This window comes from Sus scrofa, chromosome 3, assembly GCF_000003025.6.
Source record: "Sus scrofa isolate TJ Tabasco breed Duroc chromosome 3, Sscrofa11.1, whole genome shotgun sequence".
In the NCBI taxonomy this organism is placed as follows: Eukaryota; Metazoa; Chordata; class Mammalia; order Artiodactyla; family Suidae; genus Sus; species Sus scrofa.
In genome coordinates this window covers 117,584,058-117,600,325 of record NC_010445.4, presented here as the reverse complement: position 1 = coordinate 117,600,325, position 16,268 = coordinate 117,584,058, and the positions used below count along the sequence as shown (strand labels likewise).

The 16,268-nt window shown below is 57.7% G+C and overlaps 1 protein-coding gene across 2 annotated transcripts; it reads left to right on the top strand.

The window, feature by feature from the left end:
• GDF7 (growth differentiation factor 7) lies at positions 7,785–14,138 on the top strand. Of its 2 annotated transcripts, none has more exons than XM_003354910.4 (2): positions 7,785–8,250; positions 10,937–14,138. In XM_003354910.4, exons 1-2 carry the CDS (start codon positions 7,860–7,862, stop codon positions 11,893–11,895), a joined length of 1,350 nt encoding a protein of 449 aa, XP_003354958.1. In that variant the 5' UTR covers positions 7,785–7,859; the 3' UTR covers positions 11,896–14,138. The 2 variants fall into 2 exon arrangements, with proteins under 2 accessions (XP_003354958.1, XP_020943447.1); XM_021087788.1 differs by lacking the exon at positions 7,785–8,250 and adding an exon at positions 8,258–10,846.

Below are 16,268 nucleotides of genomic sequence, written 5' to 3'. Positions count from 1 at the left end.
TTTGTCTTTTGTTGTTGTTGTTGTTGTTGCTATTTCTTGGGCCACTTCCGCGGCATATGGAGGTTCCCAGGCTAGGGGTTGAATCGGAGCTGTAGCCACCGGTCTACGCCAGAGCCACAGCAACGCGGGATCCGAGCCGCGTCTGCAACCTACACCACAGCTCACGGCAATGCCGGATCGTTAACCCACTGAGCAAGGGCAGGGACCGAACCTGCAACCTCATGGTTCCTAGTCGGATTCGTTAACCACTGCGCCACGACGGGAACTCCTAGTCTTTTTTTTAATGAATTTTGTTACATTTATTGTCGTACGACAATCACCACAACCTGATTTTACAGCATTTCCATCCCAAACCCCCAGTGCCTCCCCCCACCCCCCACCCTGTCTCATTTGGAAGCCGGAAGTTTTTAAAAGTCTGTGAGTCAGGATCTGTTCTGCAGAGAAGTTCATTGGATCCTTTTTTTTAGGTTGTGTCCACAAAAGTCTCCAAGAAAATCGAGTGGAGACACAACTTCTGGCTACGGGTATTCACGGTATCGCAGACGGGCAAGTCGAAGAGGGGCAACGCCTCAAAGACAGTGGTGGCCCCACCGAGGAGACTGGCTGGACAGGTTAGACTAGGCTTCCAACTGGTTAAACCAAGACTCACCTAATCAGAAAACAGAAAAAGCCACTAATTTGGGGGCGAGGCACGATGGTACGGACTTCACCTTCTTTGCTTCCTTTATTCTTTGGCACATCTGGCAGGTAGGAGTTCCTGTCTCCATTTACAGATGAAAAGGTGGAGGATGCCTGGTTGGTTAGCTTAACCAGGGTCACAAAGCTAGCCACCCCAAAGGTGCTTTGGAAGCCACGTCTTTATCATAACCCCGTACACTAGTTTCTTTCCTGACCTCAGTAAGGCACCTGGTCCTTGTTGCCTCAACACCCAGGATTCCTTAGCGCACCAGGTGGGCAGGTTCAACTGTGGGGTTCCTGAGTCTTCACCCAGACTGGCTTGGTTTTTGTATTTCAGGGCAGTTCAGCCACACTGTGATGTTATTAGAACCATTAACCAGCAGATGGCAGTATCCGCCAGCCCTCTGCCGCTTGTCCCAAACCCAAGGAAGGGCTTTGAGAGGTCCCGTGTGAAACGTCTGGAAAAGAAGCTCCCTTCTCCCCTCTTCTCTGTCCCCTCCCCTCCCCCACCTAAGGGTAGGCCAAGCCGGTGGCGGGGGCCGGGCTGCAGCCGTCTGGGCGTGGATGCCAGAGCTGTTGCCCGGGGTTACCTGGTACAAAAAAGCAGCCGTAGATTGAGCATAGCAAATTCTTTCGAGCCCAAGGAAGCCCAGACCTGGGCATCAGACGGAGCTGAGCCAGAGCCCTGCTGGAATCTTCCCGCCCCCACAGCCCCATCCTAGATCTTTCTTCAGGAGAGGCCTGCAGCACATCTCCGGCTGAATGGACAACAGCACCACCAGATGCGGTGGGAGGTGGCTCCCTCTAAGGGCTGTTGTCACCATCTCCCTCCCCTCCCCCTCCCAGGGGCACCATCCTCAGGGGCCGGGCGCCAGCCTAACCCTGCCTCCTTGCCACTAATCCTCTCTGGCTCTGAATCACAACAGTCATGATGGGTCCGGACCACGGGCAGGCTCCCAGCTGGGTCCCTGGTGCCAGGCCCCATCCTCACACGTGCCGTCTCTCACAGGTGGACCCTCGGTGGATGTTAGATTGTCAGCCTCGCCGTGCATGTGGGGGATTGAAAGCTCAGAACGGCCAAGGGACTTGTGGTCCAAAGTTAGAGTCCAGACTTGAATTCTGGTCTCTTGACTCTCAGGGGCCATCAACATCATAGCCGGAGGGCATCTGTTACCCCTTCCAAGACAGTGCCAGGCTGCAGAGACCCAGAGCCCCTAACAACGGACAGGCGGAAGCTGCACCCCCACAGCGCCCAGGGCAGAGCTGGATGAGACCTGCTGGGCCGCAGGGAGAACAAAGGCACAGATCACAGAGGGGCCCCAACATCCCTGATGGCTGTGAGGCCAGGTGACAGTCCCCTCCTTGGGGACTTGCCTGCCCTCCAAGGCAATCAAGGTGGGCAATGCAAGGTGTAGAGCAGGGCATCGCTAAGGAACCTTCTCATGCTCTTGCCATCAGACAGGGAGCCTGGTGTCCGCAGTGGCAGGAGACAGTGGCTCCAGGCTGAGAAGGCCTGACTCCAATTTCTGGGGCCTGAAGGTCACCACAAGGTGGCTCTAGCTGGCAGAAGCCAAGACTAACTTCTTAAGTGGCATCAACCCAGTGTGCCAGCTCATGTTTCCAGGTGGCTCATAACTCCTGGGAGCAGAGATGCCTTTGAGGGGTGTGGTGGCTCTGACAGGTGCCATGTGCAAACGTCCTCACCTCCCTCACCTTCAGAAGGCTGCCTGAGACAGCGAGGGAGCTCCCTCTGAAACCAGAATGGCCCTGTGGGGCTCCAGGGTGCAGGAGCCCTTCCGTATCCCCCATTTCTGGTTCTTAGGAAATGGGCCTCCTTCGGCCACCATGACCTTCCTGAGTCCCTAGGGACAGGTTCCGACAGTTGCTGATCAGGGGAGGGAGGAAAGTCAAGCAACAATAGCACAGTCTGGGGGCAGGATCCCGGTTCCCTCTCAAGAGATACACATAACACAGGCATCTTACACACCTAAGAGAAAAGTTACATTCCTTGTGCTTCTTTTAGAAATGACTGCTTTAAAACTGAACAGCTGAGAGTCCTTCTTTGTCCTTCTCCCTGATGGAATTACACCCTAAACACAATCACCCGTAAGCTAAAGATTAGGCAGCCTGAGCATAACTGCCTGTGGGTTAAAGGCTGTTAGCACGGGATGTTTTTCAGGAAGTTTCCTCATTTTTTCTAATCTCTGATCCATATGCCCTTTTCGCAAGTAGCGTTATTCCAGGCAGTGACCCAGAAGCCCACCGTGTGAGCACACCGCCATCTCCCGACTCCAGCTTTGATGACTAACATTCCCCCCAGGAAAGAAGAATGCATATTTGTCCCAATCCTGATTCCTATCTAAAAACCAGTTACTCTCCTTTTTACTATAAAACTCCTTGCAATTCTTTCTAAGGGCGGGGGGGGGGGGGAGGCACAGTCTTTAGGGCATTAGCCTGCTGGGACCCTCCTTTGCCTGGCAAAGCAGTAAAGCTATTTTTTTTTCTCCTTTACCCCAAACTCTGTCTCTGTGTTTTAATTCGGCATCTGCAGACAGAGGCTGAATTCTGGCATCACCATCTCTGCAGGTATATAAGCACAGCCTGGACAGCAGCTTGGGATGGATCAGGCATAATATGGAACGTTGGCCCAAATAACCCCAAATATTCCTTCAGATCCTTGGATTCTAGGACCTGAGTCAGAAACCCGGTAGTCAGAGAAAGCAAACAGCTTCTGCAAAGGACGATGAGTGGTGAGGGGCTAAGTGCCCACGCTCACCTAGAGGGAAGGACCTGGGGTGAGAACGTGGGGACCGTGGGGATGGTGGGGACTGTTCGTCCCCCTCCTCCCCCCATCACAAAACACCCACCTTCAACCAGGCTGCTTTCCCCTCCTCCCTCTGTTGGAGCCAAACTCACCTCCCCTGTTTGAGGAGGTAAAGCTGAAGCCTGGAGCTCTCAGGGTGGCGGGTGGGAGGCCGTCTTCAGACTGATGAAGAGCAGAAGTTAGGACGGCCTGCCCCCCGCCTCATCACCAGCTGCCCTGTGCCTGCTGGTGCAACACAGAGGAAGAGGAACCCACCTTCAAAGTGCGCTTAGCAGCAGGAAGGGCATGGCCTCTGGGTCTCCAGGGAGCGCCACCTCTTTCCTGCCCACCTACCTGCCAAAGGCTTCCCATGTCCCCCAGGACGGAGCCTCAGGCAAGCCTGAGCCAGTCTGGCACTGGTGGCCCCGTAGTGCCCCCTGCTGACCAGGAAGCCTCATCTTCATCGAGTCAGGGATGGAGGGCTGGCGCCCCTGGTCTCGTATTTCTCTGTCCTCAGGGATGGCACCTCTTCATTCTGGGCTGACGCTCAGACGTGGGTCCGGGGAGCCCTGGGAGGGGCATCTGGAGACCGGGGTCAAGTCAAGCCCTGGCTATGGGCCTGACCCGCTAGGCCAGCCGGTCGCCGCGTGTAAACTTAGCTGCTGGACCACATGCTCCAACGAGCCCGTCCTGCTCTGAGCTCTGTGGCTTCTCCAGCCGCGGGCAGGCCCTGCTGCTGTGGTGGGTGTTGTGAGCTCCCAGCAGACACCAGAGTAGGATGGAGCCCCCGAGGCGATGCCTTCGTAATCTTCACTGAGAGTTCTTTTTCTGCTAAGAATTTTCCAGAGAGCTTGTGAGGAAAGGCTGGGCAGTCTGTCTCTCTGATGAGGTTGGAGAGGTTGTTGCAGGCCCAGCCCACCTCACCTGGGGGCAGCGAGGTTTCCACAAAGAGGACTCCGGGCACCTCTCAGCAGGTGACCTGGGCAAGCTGTTAAATTTTTTCGTGACTCAACTTTCTCTGTCTATAAAATGAGAATAACAATACTTACCTTACAGGACAGAGCAGTGGCAAGAATGAAGCGACAGGAGGTGGGTTAACCAGTTGGCAGGATGCCTGGCATTTGGAGGAGAACAAGTGGTTGCTATTATCATTTGAGGGGAAGAAGAGGGTGCCAACCGTGGCCCCAGCTTCCCTCCGCCTCTCTCCTCTGGGCTCTGGTTCAGTGTGTCCTCTGCTGATCAAAAAGGATCCACCTCCCATCACTTTGCTCTGAACCACCTGACAGTGCACCACATACTCACGTGCATTTATACATTTACGTGTCTTGATCTCTTTTGGTTTTTTAATTTTTATTTATTTATGTATTTATTTTTGCTTTTTAGGGCTACACTCTTAGCATATGGAAGTTCCCAGGCTAGGGGTCAAGTCAGAGCTGCAGCTGCCAGCTTACACCATGGCTCACCACAACGCTGGATCCTTAACCCACTGAGTGAGGCCAGGGATTGAACCCGCATCCTCGTGGATACCAGTCAGGTTTGTAACCCCCTGAGCCACATCGGGAACTCTCTCTATTGTCTATTCTGTTCTTCAGAAAGCTCCATGCATTTGTCCTGTGCATGGCTGAATCTACAGCACACAGCTGCTCACTGTAGATATTTACTAGAAAGAAGGAATGAAGAGAGAGATGGATAAATGAAGAATGACTGTATCATTGCCTCATTTTTCAGACCAAGAAACACAGGTGAAAATGGCGAAGGCCTGGCTCAAGCGCACACAGCTGGTGGGGGGTGGCTCCAGCGGCATCTGCCACCCCCCTACTCCCAGCATCCTCCTCCAGAGCCTTCCAGTGCCTAGAAGCTGGTTCTCGCTCAGCCGTCATCACCTTGGGGAGCCAGAACAGCCTGAGAGGGTCAAGGCTACGGAGCCTCCTCTGTGCCAGCCTGTTATCCTGGATGCGCACAAACTTCCTGAAGTGAGGATCCCCCCATTTTACGGATGAGGAAATTCAGTCTCAAAGAAGCACCGTGGCCTGCTCCCACAGGCACAGCAAGGGCACAGAGATCTCAACCCAAGCTGAATTCCTAACCCCAAGGTGGCCTCAAGGTGGAAATGTCATGTAATTAACAAACACTTATTTGGCGCCTGCTATGCCAAGCCAGTGCCAGGGCCCTTTCATTTTCTCCCTCACACAGTTGGAGAGACTGAAGGCCGGATGATGCAAGGGACTGGCTGTTAAGACATCAACGTCAGAACCAGACCCAGGAGTACTTGACCCCAGCTCAAGTTTCCAGGGTGTTTGCAAAAGTCATAGTCGAAGTAATCTGCAAAACATCCAAAGACTGTTCATGCGTAGCTGCAGGAGGAAAGGAGGCCAAGAAAGATAGCAGGGACCCAGCACCAGCATCCTCCGACAGACTGCCAGCCGCTGGGCTATGACTATTTTGAGGGACCAGCGTCTCTAGGGGGCGGCTCTGACCGACCACCTGGGTGGGTTCCTGCAGGACCGCTCTGTGCCGGAACCACCCAGAGAGGGAGACCCATGACCTCGGCTCCGTCGAGGTTCTCCATCCTCGGTCCCCAAAGTAGGACGGATTAACGTAGGAGTCCTGGTCATCCCAGCCCCCCACCGCCCTTCCTGCCCAGACATTCCCCGCCCTAACACTGGACCTTTCTCCTCCGCCAGCCTGATCCGCCTGGAGTCCCCGAGTTGTGACCCCTTGCCAGGCCCCTTCTGCCCCCATATACCCCCAAGTGGTGAGTGGCCCAAAGTCCCAAACTGAGCCGGCACTGGGACACCGCGGCGGTCAGCACAGCGACGACGGAGGACTCGCTTGGGACGAAGCAGCAGGTTCAGGGGAACTCGGAAGCCTGGGCCACAGTTGGCCCAGGAACTCCCCCGAGACGGGGCGTCTTTCGTGGGTCAGAGTGCGGGGCAGCCGGGCTGGAGTCGGGACCAGCCGGCTTTTGGGTCGAATCGCCCACTCCAAGTAACCATGACGCACCGCCCCCACCTAGAGTTCGAGTTCGGTAGCAAATACAGTTTTAAAAGAAAAACACGCGCCTACCCGGCTGCGGGGGATCGGTGCAACTCAGGCCCTCCGTCTGCCTAACAGAGGATCGTCCATCCGCTGGGCTTCCTCGCACTCGAAGGATGTCCAGGGAGCTGGTGGAGCCGCGCCAACACCCGCCGACGACCTCCCTCCGCGGCGCGTCTCCCTGAAATGTGGCCTCCGGGACCTACTCCTGCAGGCTGCGGACCCAAGAGCCCCGCTGCCCGCGCGACTCTGCTCCGGGGGCGACCTCTTCACCCACCCACCACCCTGAGCAAGAAGCAAGTATGGAGGCTCCACCCGGAGCCTCTTCACCGCCCGCCCTCCTTGGCTCTGGCCGCGCCCCAACAGACCTGGTAGCCCGTTTCCGTTAGCAGGGCCCCCCCGGGAGGCGGGCAGAAGGTCCTCAATTTCGACGACGCATAGATGAACTCGAGGAGTGGCTCCCGCTCGGGAGTCCCCTCATCACCCCGGGGCTGCCTTCGTAGGTCCTGGGCTCCTTTAAGATCTTGGCTCCCGTCTAAGCGCGTGTCCCGTGCCCAAACTTTTGCTCTTCGACCGTCGGTCCTGGTCCATCTGTCTTTCCGGCCTACCCTTCCAGCCGCTGGCCTTCTCTTCCCTACGGGTCCCCTCCCCTGCTCTGGCCTCCCGCCCCGATCTTTGGAGGCTCGGCCAGGGTGGGGGACCGCCGAGCCCGTGATCAAAAACGCTCTTTTGTGGCAACCCTGCGCGCACTTGGGGCCTCCACGCACCCTGTGGTCTCTCTGGGCACGTTGGCCACCGGGCGGTGGCACGGCCAGAAGGGGCCGACCCCTCTGCCGCCCCACCTCCGGCGTCTCAGGCACCCACGGAATTGGAGCGGGGAGAGGGCGGGTGCTTCTCCTTAGGGGAGTGGGGAAGGAGCTGGGCGGGTACGCTCGATGCCCCGGAGCCTCGGACTCCGAGGGGCGCGTTTGGCCCGGGCGCAGCGTGGGCGGAGGGGGTGGCAGTGCCGCGGGGAAGGGAGGCGGGGCCCGGGTTTGTGGCGGGAGCCTTCGGCGGGTGACACTCTCGCCTGGCGAGAGTGGGGGCGAAGCGCTTGGGTAGGGGGAGGAGGCTCGGACTCTGGACTCGGCGTACGGCCGGGGTAGGGGGCGCGGCGCTGCCGCTGCAGCGTTCAGCAGGGGGCGCTGCTCCGGGCGCTGGGCGGGGGTGGGGTGGGAGAGGGGGGGGGCCGCAGCTTGCTGCGCACACTTCCCCCATTATTAAACACTATGTTCAAAAGGCGCCGGGGGACTTCCCGAAGCCACGGAGCCCGCGCCGCCCGCCCGCCTGGCCCTCGGAGCCCATGGACCTGAGCGCGGCCGCCGCGCTGTGCCTCTGGTTGCTGAGCGCCTGCCGCCCCCGCGACGGGCTCGAAGCGGCCGCCGTGCTGCGAGCGGCGGGGGCAGGGCCGGCCGGGAGTCCGGGGGGCGGCGGCGGCGGCCGGAGGACCCTCGCCGCGGCTGCGGGCGCCTCCGCTGCCCCGGCCGCCGCGGCTCCCGGGCCTCGCGCTGCGCGCCGCGCCGCGGGCTCCGGCTTCAGGAACGGCTCGGTGGTGCCGCACCAGTTCATGATGTCGCTTTACCGCAGCCTGGCCGGGAGGGCTCCGACCGGGGCCGTCGCCGCCTCCACCTCGGGTGCTGGCCGCCACGGCCGCGCTGACACAATCACCGGCTTCGCAGACCAGGCGACCCAAGGTACTCACGCCTCCACTGCGCCCGTCCATCCTGTCTGGTCCTAGGCTGCGGCCGCCGCCGGAGCCGTGTCCCTGCTCCATTCCATTCCGGGAGCTGGGTCTCCGCACGTCCCAGCTTCAGGTGCTAGAGAAAGAAACTTCGCCGAGGCCCACGCACCCGAACCCGCAGCGCCTGGACTGTGGCTAGAGCCGCGGCAGCTCGCGGGGCCAAGCCCCAAAGGGCCGAGCCGGTCCCTCTGCCGGGTTGCCCTGGTCGTGTCGGCCGGCGGGTCCCCTCGAGGAGGCAGGCTGAGTTGGAGATCCGGAGAAGCAAGGATGGGGTCCGGCTCGGAGGGACTGCGCAATGGTAGTGGGTGCGGCTGCTTCATTGCTCGGCAGCTCCCAGTCTTGCGGGGGCCGCACAAAAAGACTGGGGAGCACCGAGGGGAACGCTGGACAGAACAGGCATCAGGCTGTAAATGGCTCTGGAGAGGCTGGCGGCATCCCCAGGTGTGAGGAGGGCCCTTTTCAGCAGGCTGCGTCTGGGTGGAGGTGTGTAGCTCTGGGTGCCTGCCTTGCGCTGGGCCCCGGGGGAGCCAGAGTGGAGGACTCGGGCTGTGTAGAGAGGAGAGGACGGCCAGCGACCGTGCAGGAATGCAGGCCTCTCTGGGACAAGCACCCCACCTTACTCTGCCCTGAGCCCTCCAAAGGTAGGATGTGGGTGAGGCTGTGGTGGTTGGTGTGTGTCATCTGGATTGTATTAATCTCTATTGAAGCCATTAATGCAGACAGATAGGGAAAATTTAACTAATTTCAGGCGGAAATGCAAGTAATTTCTCCCTTAATTCTATCCAGCCAGAGTCTCAGCATGGAAGGCAGGAGGGAAAGAAAGACAAATAGGATAGGAAAGTAAGTGCTGCTGCAATCCAGGCCCTGCCTGGAAGCCACTGGGGGGCTGTATGTGCCCGACTCTAGCCAGGGAGAGCGGGGGAGAGCGGCCAAGTGACCACATCTCCCAGCCCCTCCAGCACAAAGGTCTATGTAGACTGCTTTATTTAGGATACAGGCATCCTGGGCCCCAATAGCCCTATAGTCTGGTGGCAATTTTCAGTTTTCTCTGAGGGCCTGGCATGCCCCCTGGGACAGGATGCTAGGGCACATAGGGAGCCTGAGTCCTGGGTACAGAGCCAGGGAGGGCCCTGGACCTCATGCTGCTGGTTGGGCTGCCAGATGTGAGAGAGGAGAGGTGTGCAGGGTCCTGAGATTGAAGAGGTACCCAGATGCTCCTTACTAGGTCAAGTTAGGCCTCAGCCTGGGCTAAATCCTTTCCTGGGGAGCTCTGCTTGGTGGGCCAGGCTAGTAAGGCCGCCTTGCCTTCCTCCCTCTGGAAGGAGAGGGTGCAGTGGCAGCACCTCACTGAAGCTTGGAGAGGCTGCCAGAGAAGCTCAGAGAAAGCGCTTGGGTGAGCAAGCCCTTGGGAGAAAGCGTGGGGGTGGGGGTGGGGAGCACTTGTCCAGCGCCTCCCCTTCTTCCCAGTCCATCCGGAGCCTCAACTTGGAGCAGGGCTGCCTGAGGTCTCCTGAGGCCACTGGGCGCACCCAGACCTCAGACCCAGGAGTTGGTGGCCTGGCGACCGTGGCTGGTGAGCAAATCTCCCAAACTGGGGGAAGTCGGCACAGTTTCTCCGAGTTTGGGGCAAAACGAAACCATATGACCTTCTTCAAAGGGAGCTCCTTATCTGCCGCTTGGTGGAATTTCAACTTTTTTCTTCTTTCCGAGCCCCCAAAGAAAAAAGTGCCCACGACCAGAAATAAAATCCCGAAGCCTGAGATGAATCATAATTGGACGGAAAGAATAAGTCTGTGAAGGCACCAGCGCGTGCTTGCGCGGAGACCCCACTGGGTCCGCGGCCCCGCGCGGCCTCAGACTCTTCCCAGAAGGTTGCTCGCGCTCCTTTGCCGCCTTGACCCTCCGTCGGAGATCGCCGAAACCCTGGGAGCCGCTGAGCCTGGAGTCCCGCTTCGCGACCAGGGGCTGAGCTTTGCTCTCCGGCAAAGCCAAGAGGCTGAAGGCACTGCAGGACCTGTACAGCTCTGCAGACGCATCCCCCTGCCGGGAGAACGTGGACGGCTGGAATGCCCAGGCCGGGCCGAGGGAGAGAGGTAGCAGGAGCAGTTTTCAGGGGACAAGAATTTTCCGTTTTCGCAGCACCGGGACTCTGAGGCTCTCTTGAGGATTCAGCAGGGCAATAACGAGCAGTCCTCGCACAGCGCGGAGCCTGTGACAGACAGTCGGCCTGACCTCTCGGTCTTGACTTCTGATGCGCCCAAACGTCCTTCTTTCCGCCACCGACCGAAAATCTGGCTTCCGACCGCGGCTTCGACAACCCTCGGCCCTGGGGCAGGCAGCGCAGCTGTACTGGTCTTAAGTCTTAGCCTCGGTGCGGGGGTGCGCTAAATTGATGTCCGTGGGCTGTCGGAACATCATTTGGCTGGATGAACCAAAGCTCAGGTCCTGGATAATCTGGGCGAAGGCGCCCTTTCTTCTGGGCCAGGCTGGCGGCTCTCAGGCTGGAGCCAAGCCGGCTCCAGAGAGCCTTGCTCCCACATCCAGGGCAGGTGGGCTATTTGCAGTTGGGGGGCCCCGCGGCCGCGGGCTCCAGCTTCGCTCTCACTCCACTCTTTTCTCTCTCTGCCCGTCCCCTGCAGACGAATCAGCAGCCGAGACCGGCCAGCGCTTCTTGTTCGACGTGTCCAGCCTTCCCGACGCCGACGAGGTGGTGGGCGCCGAGCTGCGAGTGCTGCGCCGCGAGTCTCCGGAGCCGGGTCCTGGCCGTGCGACCTCGCCGCTGTTGCTGCTGTCCACGTGCCCCGGCGCCGCCCGCGCGCCGCGCTTGCTGCATTCCCGAGCCGCCGAGCACCTGGAAGGAGCGCGCTGGGAGGTGTTCGATGTGGTGGACGCCGTGCGGCGCCACCGCTGGGAGCCGCGCGCCACCAGCGCGTTCTGCCTGTTGCTGCGCGGAGTGGTGGGTCCCGGGCGGGACCCGCTGGCACTGCGGCTGCTGGGCTTCGGCTCTAGTGGCGGAGACGGGGCAGCCGAGGAGGAGCGGGCGCTGCTGGTCGTCTCCTCCCGCACACAGAGGAAGGAGAGCCTGTTTCGGGAGATCCGTGCCCAGGCCCGCGCGTTCGGGGCTGCCTTGGCAGCTGAGCCGCCGCCGGACCCGGGACCCGCCATCGGGTCATCGACCGCGGTCATCGGCGGCCGCAGGCGGCGGCGGACGGCACTGGCCGGAGCGCGGGCGGCCCAGGACAGCGGCGCGGGTGGGGGCCGGGGCCACGGGCGCAGAAGCCGGAGCCGCTGTAGCCGCAAGCCACTGCACGTGGACTTCAAGGAGCTGGGCTGGGATGACTGGATCATTGCGCCGCTGGACTACGAGGCGTACCACTGCGAGGGCGTCTGTGATTTTCCGCTGCGCTCGCACCTTGAGCCCACGAACCACGCCATCATTCAGACGCTACTGAACTCTATGGCGCCGGATGCGGCGCCAGCCTCCTGCTGCGTGCCCGCGCGCCTCAGCCCCATCAGCATCCTCTACATCGACGCCGCCAACAACGTGGTCTACAAGCAATACGAGGACATGGTAGTGGAGGCGTGCGGCTGCAGGTAGCATGAGGGCCAGGGAGGGGGCAGCCGTGCCACCAAGGACGCCCTGCTGAAGAGCAGCTGCGGGCCAAGCCTATCACCTAGTGTGCGGTGCACGTCGGAGTCTGGCCCGGAGCCCACACGGAGGAGGGAGAGCGCACGTTCACACAACACTCATACCCACACACTCACCACTCGGGCACACATTTATGGTGGAAGTATCCGAAAGCCCTAGGAAGAGATGACCTGACGCTACCGAATGTCACATACGTGTGTTTTGTAAACATCACCATTGCCCCATTTGGGGAGAGGATGATGTTTGCATTGCTGTTACAGTAACTGGCAGGGAATCGGGTAGGAATGGGTTAGGGAATTGGGGCTTCAGCATGGGGGAACTAAAGGGATCTTTGAGTAAGTCTTTTCTCACCCCTCCTCCGGCCGGGTTGGGGCTGAGTTCCCCGTATTGCACCTGGGACCGGCAGAGGGCTGTAAAGCCCTTTCTGAAGGTTTGTGTTGCATGGGGCCGTTTACTCTGGGGAGGAACCGCTGCAGAAGTCTTTATCTTTTTTCTTTAACTTAAAAAAAAAAATCTAACATGCTCCCTCAGTTTTGAAAGGGAACATTTGTTGGAAAGCCTGCACTGTTGAGCTTCCCAGATCTCTGCAAAGGTCAGCACCACTTAAAAAAAAAAAATCAGTTCCACTTGGGAATGATCTAGAAAGTGGAAAAAAATTGGGGGACGGGGAGTGAAATGGAGGAGAGGTTTTAAACTGCCCGTCTGACCTGACATGCCATCGAGGTGGAGGGACTTGTGCCAGTTTCTGCAGCTCCTAAGCTGTGTAGACCCAGGTGGCAGCAGTGCCTTGGGGGCCTGCAGGAGGAAGCTAGTGCAAGGTCTGGGATGGGGGGAAGGGGGCGCTATGGCTTTCCCTGGAGACCTGCGGAGGTTTTCCTAAGGAGCTGGGAGGAGGCTCCTAGGGCTTGAAAGAGTCGCAAAAGTGTCCTGGGGAAGGTTCCTGCCAAGGACTGGGGCAAGTCTGCCAGGTAGGCACAGCCTCCTCCACAGGGCACTCTTGGAGTGGCCAACATGTGCTTGCGCTTAGCTATCAAGTCTGTGTCGGCTTTTACACGCTTTCGCTGTGATGTTGCTGTAGTTTTTGGCAGAGCGATAGTAACGGGAAGTGAAGCCACACAAAAGTGCTTTTGTGAGATTTCAGCTCCCTACAACCCAGTGGTTCGGAGCAGGAGGAAGGTCGGCCCCTCCCCTCCTTGCTCAGTGGATGGGCATCAGAGTTTGGCTGCTGTGGTCCCTTCAGAAGGGGGGTGATGTGGGGGCCAGAGGTGGAAACCTATTTTGCCCCAAGGAGTCTTGCTGAGGGTAGGATTGTCTGCCTTTACAAAAAGGAGGTCGAACATGCCAGCCTTCATTGTTTGACGTGGCCCGTGGCTGCCTAGGGTCCTCTGTGGCCTGTGTAAATGGTTGGCAGAGGGAAGAGAGACAAGCTGGCTTACACCTGTCTGGGGCTCTGAGGGCTTCTTTGACAAACCCTGCAGCCCTCCTGGTAGCCCTGTTTAAGGCTGTGCTGGGCTTTCTCCTTTAGGGCCCTGAGAGGCATTCATTCTGCCTTTCTTGTCTTGGATGGGACGGTCCAGGACAATTTATACAAATTTTAATTCTCAGTGATTATACTCTCAGAGAGATTTAAGAGTTAGAGACAATTTATTTGAGTCCCACCTGAGTTCTTTTTACCTTTAAGATTCCCCCGAAGGAGGAGAAAGCACGTTTGTAGTATGTATTTATATGCTATGGCTGTGTGAGTATACACAACCAGAAAATGCAACAGTCTCTTCAGGTGAAAACAAACAAACAAATCCCAAAGTGGCTTCGGTCGTTCACGTCCATTCAGCTTCGGTGACTGGGCAGAGGCGGTCCCCTTACACTCACAAGTGTTGCCAGAGAAGCCGCACTCTCCTTTTCTAAACTATGATTTTAATAATGATTGCATGGTGATTGCTCTGATATCTGTCATAATGAAGAATTTTTAAAATGGTGCTAAAGTATGAAAAGTTGTGGTTTTAGAAGTTTTAGAAAGGGAGCTGGAAAACTATAGCTAAATATCATTTTGAAGAGATGCTAGGATATTTAATATCTTTGGACAAAAGCCAAGACTTTAATACTTTTTTAGTGCTTAGGAAAAACAATTTGGGGAAAGAAATGTCTTGATTTAGCCTGAGCTCTTTTTTTTTTTTTTTTTTCTGTCTTGTTTGTTTTTTCAGGGCTGCACTTGTGGCATATGGAGGTTCCAAGGCTAGGGGTCTGAATCGGAGCTGTGGCCGCCAGCCTACGCCACAGCCATGGCCATGCCAGATCTAAGCCATGTCTGTGACCTACACCACAGCTCTCAACAAGGCCAGATCCTTAACCCACTGAGCGAGGTCAGGGATTGCAGCCTCATCTTCCTGGGTACTAGTTGGGTTCGTTAGAGCAGAGCCACGATGGGAACTCCAGCCTGAGCTTTTTATGGTAAGAAGACAATATCCATGACCTTTTTCCTCCTGATGACCTACTTGCTTCTACCAAATGTGTTATAAATGATGGTGGAGTTACGTGTCTCCCTGCATCTTGAATCCAGGCTGCACCCCAGGGTGGAAGGTATTGCCCTTAGTCAGTGACAGCTCCTTCCATGGCCCCGGATGCCCTCGGGGTGTGTGTTTATCAAATACAGAAAATGCCTCCTGGATTTCTGCGGGTGCTACATGTAACCGCCAGGGACCACCACGTCCCGCTCCAACTCTGCTCAGCCCTCCGGCATCTCAGGGTTAAACGTAGGTGAATGGAGAGGATGTTGTGTTTCACTTTGTAAAAAAGAAATGCAAAAAGGCCGCCACATGAGGAGGCAGACAGGTTTTGGCCACTGAGATGTGGTTAGCGTCGTAGCTTTGTCAAGATGTGGAGAAAAAGATTCGGCCCGCACAGTTGGTTCTGCCCTGTATGGTCCATCTGTCCTCCAGGCAGTGGGGAGCAGGGCCGAATCACCCAGTTGGGATGTCCAGTCGCAGTGGATGGGAGAGTTGGCTGCTGACGGTTGGGGACAGAGTGTCAGGACTGTGAGTGAAGGTAGCCTTCCCCCCAGCTGGGGTCACCAAAGCAGTCCTTTCCAAGTAAATGGAATTTTCCAATTTCTTGGGGGAGAATCTCGCGCTGATAGTTGAGGTCATTCAAACCACTCTTCCTACTAGAGATGGGGGCGGGGGTTGGCATCCCTGCCTGGGGAGCACAGGGCAGGCCAGCTGGGGCCCGAGGGGTGCTGGTGCCAGGTCTGCCAAACACCCAGGCAGTCTGGTCACTACTGCTTGAAGCCAGATTTCCGTATTAAGGAAGGGAGACCCCTGTTACTGGCAGGTGGCCATGCTTCCCAATGCCCCTATGCTTGCCTGGTTGAATTCTAGCTTTTCCAGCAATGGGGCTGGGTCCTCTGGAGAGGGTGGCAGGCTTTGTCAGCTTAGCTTGTGGAAGCGGGTTTGCGCTGTGCCATTCGCCATGGGACACTCCTCTTCGCCCTCTTGTCATGTCATCTTATCGCTAAAGTGGCATGGGAGGGAGAAGAGAGGTGGCTTGTGTGATCGTCCCATCACCCATCAAACCCAGTGTAGTGCCCTCTCCCCTGATGGCTCATGGAGGTGTCAGCAGGAGCGGAAGCCTAACTGCTATCAGTGCTCAAGAAAATACTGAGCACCCTGCGGATGTAATTGGAGTGTAATTCAAATCCTGCTAGTCATTTATCCCGTTTGCAATTTCATTCAAAGTCAAAGCAGAAAATACCTAGAGACTGTAAACCGATCTTCTTCAAACAGGCAGAAAAACCAAATGCTGTCCAAGAGCAGCTTGTATGCAGAAAAATCAGACTCTTCCTTTGCTTGAAGGTGGTCTCTGGAAAATCCAGAAAGCGCCATAGCCATGTCTGGGCCACAGATGCTCTCGGGGGGCCTTGCTGATTCTGGGGACACAGAACCCCTGTAGGTCTGGAAAGCAGAGCTCGCTCAGTGGGCCTCAGGCCAGGGGGCCTCCAGGGGGCCTCCAGGTGGGCTGGGCAGCTCTGGAAAGCAGCAGTCCCTCAGAGGGGACCGGGGGCCAGCCGGCATGTCCTCTCAGAGAGGGTCTGGACTGGGGAGGTGACGTCAGCGGCTGAGTGAACCCAGCAGGTCGAGGACTAGAGAAGTAGCTAGATCCTTCCCAGGGGCGGTGCCATCTCAGCCCATGTGGGCTCTTTGTGCCCTGGAGTGACCTGTCCCATCGGGCACAGCAGGCCTGCAGGAAGTCCATTCCCCGGTGTCTCCAGCACTCTCTAGCAAGTCTTGGGCAGGCCCCTCCCTACGCGGTGCTTCAGCTCCTGCTCC